Source organism: Embiotoca jacksoni, unplaced genomic scaffold, assembly GCF_022577435.1.
Source record: "Embiotoca jacksoni isolate LCO1_2020_lvr unplaced genomic scaffold, fEmbJac1.0.p SCAF_21, whole genome shotgun sequence".
Lineage (NCBI taxonomy): Eukaryota > Metazoa > Chordata > Actinopteri > Embiotocidae > Embiotoca > Embiotoca jacksoni.
The window spans coordinates 7,341,522-7,351,229 of NW_027185352.1; the positions used below are offsets into that span (position 1 = coordinate 7,341,522).

A 9,708-nucleotide genomic window follows, 5' to 3' on the forward strand; every position below is an offset into this window, starting at 1 on the left:
TTCATCTGAGGAAAGGGATTTGGGATTTTTTTGCGGATAAAAATGCTCAGCATAAAAACAGAGATGTGACATCAAGTAATTTTTTTCTGGCATTATAATCTGAATGTTATTCGCCAAATGTAACAGATTACATATACTATTCTCAGCAATTTTTTTGTTTCTCCCCCTCCCCAATATATAATGATAATTTCATGTCTTGTTCCAAAGCAGAAAACGAAAAAAGAAATCCTCATGGGTTCAATAAATGTTGGAAAATAAGAAATCTCGTAGTGTGCATCTCGGTCAGTAAAAACTAACCCAGTTCAAGTAACGCTGCCATAATGTGCATGACATGTGACCCCCACCTGTTGTCCAGTCCCACCTCATCAGGATGGTGGTCACTAAAACTTAACAGCAGTAAAAACCTGAGCTGATCCCAGAATCAGAGCTACGGTCTTGTGTACGCAGCAGTTTGTGTGTCTGCATTTCTGTGGTCGTATCTTGTTGTCTCTTTCTTGCTTTCCCCATCCTTTGTCCTCCACCCAATTATCACCCTATTTATTGACTTAAACTAGACTTGGTGACCCCTGACCTTGTTACGAACTGCTGAAGCTGGTGTAGTTGTTGTTGTGTTATATTCAGCTTTTTAAATGGATGTAGTGTCTGTATGAAAAGACATCAAATGCAGCAACAAGGAAAAATGCACCTGTTTTGCAAATTTATTGAGAAAACAGATTTATGTTATTTTTATTTTTATTTTTTTTGTGCACGTGTATTTTATTTGTGTGTGTTGTTGTTTGCAGAGACCGCAGATGATAGCAGTAGTGACGAGTCTGCGCCCAGTCCAGCCACAGAGGGCAGGTAAATGTCATTTTAATGAAATTTTTCAATGCCACAAGTTCCATTTATCTTATTAAACTATGATTAGGCTCATACTATAATAGTGGCATAAAATGAACAGAAAAAAAACAAGAGTTAGTCGCCCGCAGCCAAAAAGCGTTACCTATAGAATAGAATATACAGATACTATATGTGATTGAAAACTCCAGGCTGATTGTACTGTTATGGTTTAATAAAGAAACAGTTTCTATATTTAGAGACCTGGTAGATTTAATATATGTGCTGGTATGAAAAGAAACCGAGGTGACTAAACAAAGATCTCCCTGTACAAAGAAAGGATTCAGTCGAGTGTAATAATAAAACAGTCCAGTATTAGATAAAAGTCACTCACAGTGGAAAGTTGGACACAGATGCCTTTATCAAAGATGACATATTTTTGTTTTCCTTTGCAACACACATCTCTGTCAGTTTAAGAGCCATTTGAATGTTTTCATCCCCCATGGTCCAGTATTTCAGTGTGTCCAGCTTCACTAACATACAAGAGGATTAACATGGTGACCTTTGTACCTGCTCAACATCAGCCTGCCAGGATGTAGTGGGTGTAACTGACTGACGATCCTTTGTTTCAGCACACTGGCATCAGATTTAATGAAGTTATGTGGTGAATCCAGACCGAGAAGCAAGGTACTGTCCTATACATGGCAATCTGATATACACTTCTCCTTAGTAGACCCATGTACTGTGTGAATAATACGTGATTGTAACTATAAAACTCAAAAATGTTGTTCGATCCATATTTAATTTCCTCCTATTTTTCTTGTTTTAACTGAGTTTTAATCCTGTTTTTCTTCATATAAAGTAAAACAGCTCCACAGTAGTTATTTTTATCATTTAGAATAATTATTAGCTGGTCCATTGACTTGCGACTCAGACAGACTATTGTGGCCCCCCCAGGCTCGAAGGCGGACCACCACCCAGATGGAACTGCTTTATGCCAGCAGTGGGGATTTGTCCTGTGAATCCCCCACCGGAGACTTCTCGGCCCCTCTGCTGCCCGTCACAGAGCGGCTGGAAGGGCCAGCAGACATGCAGGGTCCCGCGGCTGGTCAAACCCCTGACCGCGAGCAAACTGTTTCCCCATCTGCGCTGTCTGCCCGGCCAGCTGGCATGTACGTGTAAAGGCATTATTTCTCTGCGGTAGACAAAAAAAAATATTTCTGAAATGTTGAATATTTATTTTCATGGGGAGGTGATTGTCCCGCGCTTTATCATTCAGTAGCATGGTGGTATTACCATACCGACGAACCCCTGACCTCTGACCCCTGACACTTTTAATGTCTGTAGTTCTGGAGCCAGGTCACCTACAGGGACTGAGCGGAAGCAACTGGACCGCTCACCTATGAGCCGCAGGAAGATGCAGGAGAAAGGAGCCACGGCGTCACACATCCCTACACCCGTTCACACACTTCCAGTCAGCACAGCAGAAACTAAAGTTAAAGCCAGCGACTACAAATCACTGTAAGTTTGAGGCGGCATTAATCACCACAGATGTTTTTAGATTTAGCTGGTTGTCAGACAGTCTACTGTTGGATAATTGCACTAAAAATGTTGAGCAAATATTCTTGCTCCCCGGGTGATGCCAAAATTTGAGCAATAATGAGATTTAAATCACTATTAAACTAATAATATTCCGATCAGCCTGAGCTTCACTGGTATCACTTGAGTGATAATTAGCAAATGCCAGCATGTTAACACTCTAAATTAAGTTTATTGCAGTTTTGTTTATTGTATTTTCAAAAGACCTTGTGTAATACATACCAGAGTTACCTTAAACCTGCAGTGTGGAACTTTTACCAATACCGCTGAGAGTAATGACAAAAACAGTGAACATTTGCTTTAACCTACTTTGTTGCATCTGTAAAACAGTGAATAAACAGTGGATCCATGTTTTTTTGAGCTTCACAACACCCAGGAAATGACTAATTTCACTATCACACACCAGTTTTCAAAACTCGATATACTGTGAAATACAGAGATTCATGCGGCGGTGATGGAACTAATTAGCATTATGCATTTTCCGTGCAAACATCAGTATGATAGCATTGTCTCTGTGAACATGATAGCATTTAGCTCAGCCAATGGCAAGGTTGGACTCTTGTACTCTTGTTTGTCAGCTTTAAGATTTCGCTGAGACCTTGCAGATGTTTAAGAGCGATGAGATTAGACCCTTCATGTTTGATATTAGTGTGTTTTATTTTTCAGGTTGGAGGAATCGCCTGTATACGTAGGGCACAGGTAATCCACCTGTCTTTATTGATTTGTATTACTTGTTTTTTAATTGGACTCTTGAAGGCCACATCTCTTCAAACACAAAATTAGCTGCACTGTACTGTTGTATCTGTCACATCAGCAATAGTATGAATTTGTAAAGCTTTGCAGAGGCAACTAAATCTTTTTAAGAAGGGTAAATAACGTCATGATGAGATGCTGTTGTCGTCTCATGTGTATTGTAGAGGTGTGATCAACCCTGTAACGGCTGCGAAGAACAACCGGGGGGCCAAACTTCAGTGTGTTTATGTAGCTGAGGGCCACACCAAACCGGTTCTCTGCGTCGATGCCACCGATGACCTTCTCTTTACAGGGTCTAAAGGTAAAAACTGAGAATGTTTCCTTGAAATAACTCCCCTCAAAACGGTGTTTCCTATGATATTGTTCCCCTAACCTGCGCTTGTGTACTCTTGTGTGTATTCTCAGACCGTACATGTAAGGTCTGGAACTTGGTGACAGGTCAGGAGATCATGTCTCTTGCAGATCATCCCAGCAGTGTTGTTTCAGTCAGGTACTAGTATAGCGTTATAGACAATGCCGTGTTTAACATTAGTATTTGCATAAATGCTTTGATTCATTATTTTGTCCTTGTTTTTGTTGTAATATTTTAGGTACACTTCCAGCCTCGTCTTCACTGTTTCCACTGCTTACATCAAAGTCTGGGACATACGAGACTCTGCCAAGTGTATCCGCACACTCACGTAAGTAAAAACACTCCTACTTCCAGCATCTGACATTAAAATGAATGAGTCAAGAGGGATCTGATAGGCCTTTTTGTTTATGTCAGGTCGTCAGGCCAAGTGGGCACAGGGGACACGTGTTCCTCTGTCAGGAGTTTATCCATCCCACCAGGAGAGAGTCAGATCAACCAGATCGCTCTCAACCCTTCTGGCTCCTTCCTGTATGCTGCTGCTGGCAACGCTGTGCGCATGTGGGACCTCCGCAAGTAAGTTACAGTAACATAGATTAGAGTTTTAGTTGTGCAAACCGTGTCTCGAAACCTAGCAGTTATCAGTCTGACGGGTCTGAAAGTATAGCCAATGTGGAAGTGCCTTAAAGTGCAATACCACTGAGGGCCACTAGGGGCTGGCTCCAAAAAATCCAATAGGCTCCCATTCAAAAAATTGTCAACTTCTCTCATGAAATACAAAGTCAATACATTTTTTTCACAACTCATTATACTCATTAGGTAAATTCACTCCTTCTAATCACTGTTTTGGTGGTCCTTCTGAAAATAATTCCATAATTATTTAGATATTAAGCCTCAAAGAGAGGTATGTTTGTGTTCGTGTCTGGTTTGATTGGCATTCCAGGGGTGCAGTCAGGTTTCTGGTATTAGTGGCTTCAGGTTCTCAGTCACTCCCACTTTCTCCAAATATGGTCACTTCTGTCTCCAAAAAAACAAGATGGCAAATTGGAAGGCAAAATCTACAACAGGATTCTTTCAAAAATAGCCAGTTTACACTCAGTTAACAGTTTAAAACTAGTACAACTTAGCTAGTCAAAAGCAAAATTGCCATCATATGAGAGCTGAGGGGTTCAGAGATTTTTTTTATTATTTTGGCAATGATTACTGCCTCAGCCATAGCTCACTCAAACATGATTGGTCAGTACTACTACAAACAGACTACAAACAGAGACCAGAACCCTTCCAGTTGATTAAAGATTTTACATTCAAATGCAGATTTATGTGTATAGAGATCACTCAGAGCCAAAACGTTAAGCATTCATTTTGGTAATAGTTGACTTAACTTAAATAATTGGACTGTTCTTTCTCTAGATTTGTGTCCACGGGGAAGTTGACTGGCCATTTAGGACCCGTCATGTGTCTAAGTGTTGAAAAGATGGGCAACGGACAGGACATCGTCCTCACTGGCTCCAAAGACCATCATGTCAAAGTAGGAACCTGCTGATACAAATTCACATCCATAGAAGCATAAACATCCAACTTGCTACAATAACACTCAGATGTTACATGGATATATGGGCTTGTGTTTCCAGATGTTTGAGGTGGCAGAAGGTGCTCAGGGTAGCGTCACCTCCTGCCATACATTTGACCCGGCCCATCAGGACGGAGTGGAGTCTCTGGCTGTGCACGGAGACGTTTTCTACAGCAGCTCCAGAGACTACTGTATTAAAAAGTGGGACTTAGCCAGTAAACAACTGTTACAGGTAAGACGATATTGTAGTATTATATGTTCAGGAGCTGTCCGTAGCCTTTTTCCATGGATTTTAATGTTTATATGAGCTAAATGTTTTGTGGACTAAACATTAGCCGTCGTTTCATCCGACAGTCGGTCAGTGCCCAGGCAGATTGGGTTAGTGCTCTGGGAGTGGTACCAGGCTCCCCAGTGCTGCTCAGTGGCTGCAGAGGAGGGCTGCTGCGCCTTTGGCACTCCGACTCGCTGGCACCCCTCTGCGAGGTGCAGGGGCACGACAGTCCCATCAACGGACTGGCTACCAACAGCAGCCAGCTGTTCACAGCCTCTGAGTAAGACACAAAACATATTCATCTTAGTCTTCATCTCAAAGCATGGTAAAAGTAAAAATGTGATTTCTAAGCCCGTTTTTGACGACCTCGTCCTTTCTGTTTTCAATAGTGACCGCACTGTAAAGATTTGGGAAGCCAAAGGATCTCTGGACGATGGAATTCACTGACAGCTGATTTCTGACACTCACAGATCGGACACGAACGCGAGGATTGTCCGTTGGCCTTCAAAAAATCAACATCAATTATTTAAGAAATTACTACAACAACCATGACTTGCTGAATTGTTGATTTGGGAACCTAAGAAACGTCTAGATGTCGTGATCGTGTTGGTCCCAGGCCAAAAATATCCTTAAAATAGCACTGATCCTTTACCTGATGCTCAACCACGATCAGTTTCAGGGAAATCTCATCCGATGCTGTTGCCCTTCCAGCTGAATGCAGTTGTGAACATTTTAGATCAAGACAGAACTTAGTGGAACCTTTTAAAGTCTCGATCAGAGCTACGAGGACCACAGAACAGCTGTGACGGATATAATAAAACTAGAAATATGGATTTATTGATCCAGGGGTTTCTCCTGTAAACTCAACATTCCTCAATTCAGCGCAGGACAACACGGACACCCGTCTATGCAGAGAGTGAATGCCGCCGGGGCGGCCCTAGAAAACGCTTCGCTTCCTCGCGCTAATTGCTCTTCATCAAAGCCAAGACTGCTGAAACCGTCCGTGTCCTCAGACAAGACATGGAGATCTGCTGCGCAGGAATAACTGTGAGTCTGTCCTGTATGTTGACATGACGTGCGGTGCGTTGGGTCTCTCTGACGTTGCTCTACAGGTCATTTCAGGTATGTGTGTGTTCTCTGTAACCAAGGACCAAACAACTACTGAAACTGAAAAGCGTGTTACTATTCAGCTGTTACTGCCAAAACCCACCAGATGAACGTAGAGGCCTCTGAATACAACTCTCTGTCCGAGGGTTCGTCCTTCACAGAGTTCTCGTACATTTTACTTTCCAAATTTATTTTTTTCCAGTGTTTAGTCAGTGAGTTAGTCATTAACTCAACAGCTGACTGATATTTTGTCTCTACCAAAATGTGTGTATCACTGCTGAGCAACACTATTCCCCCAAGTACATATGGCCTTAAAAAAAAAAGCAAAAAGGTTGAGAAAAAATTAGGTTAAAATCTGAAGACTTGTGTAAAACCACTGCATTACTTAATCTTTGAAAATAATACATTTAAATATATGATTTAAAGGTAGCTTTACCACACCATATAATGTAAATTTGCCTAGTGTCAAAAGCTGAGATGCAACTTATTGCAACAATGCTAAACTAGGTTGGTTAGGACTAGATTAGCTGCTACTTTTTATTTTGGAATTATGAAAAGAATAGCTACTACCCTATTTGTTGTGTACAGGAAAGCTCAATTACTTTTTCAACTATCAATTACTAATTATTCAAGATGTTGGAACATCAAAATTGATTTTGATTTGATGAAACGGGTCCGAAATGTGCTAGCTTTAACTAGCCACCTTTGCAGTTTTGTTTTTACTGCTGATCAGCAGTTCCTGTCAATTTGATATGTTGCTTTAAATGTCTGTAGTAAATTGATTTCATAAATGGTAAAACAGTTATCAAAAAGTCAGATTTTGGTATTAACAAAATTTTAGCTTAATGTGGTTTCCGCTTTTTGACTTTTCAGGGCTGCATGGTCCAAGTTTTTCAAGAAAAACTGTATTTTATCTCTTTCAGGCTGGTAAAACCGAAGCAGGATAGCCAGATTATGGTAATAATCCAAATTTAGAACTGTCAAAGTTTCAATCTGGGGTAAACGGTGTTTCCCTTTTTGTCAGTGATGCATCGTCAGGGGTTAGGTTTCTGTATTTTCTGGTTGATCCTTAAAGTAGCTGTGACTTTAACAAAGTTTTATTTTCCTTTGCTGAAAGGTTTTACTTTCCCGTCTGATTCTCTGACCTCCGTTTCTTATGACTGCAGCAAACATTTTCTCACATTGAAGATTTGACCCACACAGTATTTTTCTGTAACTCAAGTACTCCTCTAGTTTTAGGAAACTTTTGTCGTACAGCAGGTAGTTTACATGTTAATGAGAGGCGATTTCTAATTTCAATAATGTGAATGTGAACGTAAATCGTTCATGTTGATGGAATCAAGCACCTTGTAATTCCCAAGTCATGAGTTACACGCTTTGTGAAAGCATCTGTTCCTGAAACATGCGCGTGTATGTGCGTGTTTCTCCCACCAAATAATGTGACACGAGTTCTCTGTGTGCAGACCTGTTCACCTCTGCTGTCTTAGTATCTGTAAACTGTACACGTGCTGCAGTGAAGCATTTTCAAACGGCTTTCGATCTTTCCAACGTGTCTGAAATTTGACTATTTATTTATTTTTTTCTTCAATTTTTGATTTTGCTGTTGCGTGTTCTCTATCAGCCATTAGATGTTGTACTCATTCTATATCATGCCTCTGATAACTTATAGTATCGTAGATGACGGACTGCACAGAATTTATTGGATGGATTTATCCATAATCAGAGGTGTATTATCAGTGCCTGTAATAAATCCTAAAGTGTTTGGAGCGACTGTGGAGTTGCATCCTGATAAATGTGGACTAACCCTCATTAAGGAAGTCAGGTAAACAATTTATCATGACCAGTACTGTATCATTAAATTTCTTTGCGAAACACTTGCTGCTCTAGTTTGTATATTGGAGGTAGACCAATGCTAAAGTCAATAGGACTAAAATAATTGCACTGGAAAAAAAAAATGACCCCAATTGTCTCACAACATAGTTCAATACACGGGACTGAACTGGTTTAAAGTCCCATTGACTAAATAATCTGCCTAAAAAAACCCAACATGAGCTGTAAGTATTTCTATGATGAATCAGATCTTACCTTCTAATTGTAGTTGTATTTTATTTTGAAATTCAACTGTAAATTTGTTCTTGTGTAAATACGTTTTTTTTTCCTGCTGTTTTTCTTGTGCACATTTTCAAGTGATTAAAATATCAAATGCAGTGTGGAAATAAATTTTAATATAAAAAATGGTTTATAAAAGTACTACATTTGTTTATTTTTTTTTTTTCATTTTCTGACTATGTATTTATGTGTTGTGGCCACATGGTGGTAGTGCTGCATAATGACACTTAACACTGATAAATAGCTAATCAGATTAGATCTGAGATTCCTAAGGGAAACTTTATTTGGCTGTATGCATTGTGTTTATCTGACATATTTTAGATGCTCACATGCATTTGTAAGTGAAGGACTGACATTTTAATGAAGACTGAAATATAATTCCAGGCAATACCCACATCCACAGCCCATTAAAATAAACAAATAAATACCCCATAAAAATGGCAAAAATTCAAATGAAGCACGTATGATTATAACAGCACTTTTTCTGTGTTTTAATTCCTCTCATATGAATGTGAATAATTATTACTTTAATTTTTTTGCATTTTTACATGCAGCATTTTACATTATGCAGCACCTTAATAAGCTCACATCATCTTTGAATCATGTCCCTCACTTAATCATTTGTCTGCAGCTTGTTTTATTCATCATTTAATTGTAATTTGAGGCAGCAATATTGTGTTTTGCGATTTACGCTAATACAGAAGACCGGTAGAGACGGAGGGGAGGTGAAAGAGAAACTCCCCCTGAAGACAAAAACGAATGTCAACAGTGATGGAAGGATCAATATTTAATGTTCAGCTTTATTGAGAGCAGCAGAGTGTTAATTGGCCTCGTGGGAGAAGAATATTGACTCGTTGCTGCCTGACATGCCTTATGAGTGCTGTTGGACTTTCATTCTGTTCTTCTTCACCACACCTAATAATTGCTTTCAGGTGAATTAACACACCCACAATGCACATTCCCACTTGATTAACGCGCAGCTTATTTAATTTCTCTGCTTTTCTTTTGACAGGGATGGCTTCATTTGAGAAGTGTGACTGCTTTGCAAATCAGCTAACCAGCATGTCTGCACTGTATTGTGTGCAAATGATTGGTACACAAGTCACCTAATCCAACAGAGATCCACATGTGAAT

General features: G+C 39.9%; 1 protein-coding gene across 3 annotated transcripts in view; it reads left to right on the forward strand.

The window, feature by feature from the left end:
- LOC138202561 (kinesin-like protein KIF21A) overlaps window positions 1-8,709 on the forward strand; it is a 40,729-nt gene extending 32,020 nt beyond the window's left edge. For all 3 annotated transcript variants that reach the window (XM_069156663.1, XM_069156664.1, XM_069156665.1), the window contains 13 exons: window positions 783-840; window positions 1,449-1,503; window positions 1,774-1,988; window positions 2,164-2,337; window positions 3,082-3,114; window positions 3,333-3,469; window positions 3,574-3,658; window positions 3,759-3,848; window positions 3,935-4,093; window positions 4,928-5,045; window positions 5,149-5,319; window positions 5,442-5,638; window positions 5,748-8,709. In XM_069156663.1, coding sequence (XP_069012764.1) covers window positions 783-840; window positions 1,449-1,503; window positions 1,774-1,988; window positions 2,164-2,337; window positions 3,082-3,114; window positions 3,333-3,469; window positions 3,574-3,658; window positions 3,759-3,848; window positions 3,935-4,093; window positions 4,928-5,045; window positions 5,149-5,319; window positions 5,442-5,638; window positions 5,748-5,805 — 1,550 coding nt within the window. In that variant the 3' untranslated portion in view covers window positions 5,806-8,709. The remainder of the gene's footprint in view (window positions 1-782; window positions 841-1,448; window positions 1,504-1,773; window positions 1,989-2,163; window positions 2,338-3,081; window positions 3,115-3,332; window positions 3,470-3,573; window positions 3,659-3,758; window positions 3,849-3,934; window positions 4,094-4,927; window positions 5,046-5,148; window positions 5,320-5,441; window positions 5,639-5,747) is intronic.
- Window positions 8,710-9,708: the final 999 nt, after the last annotated feature.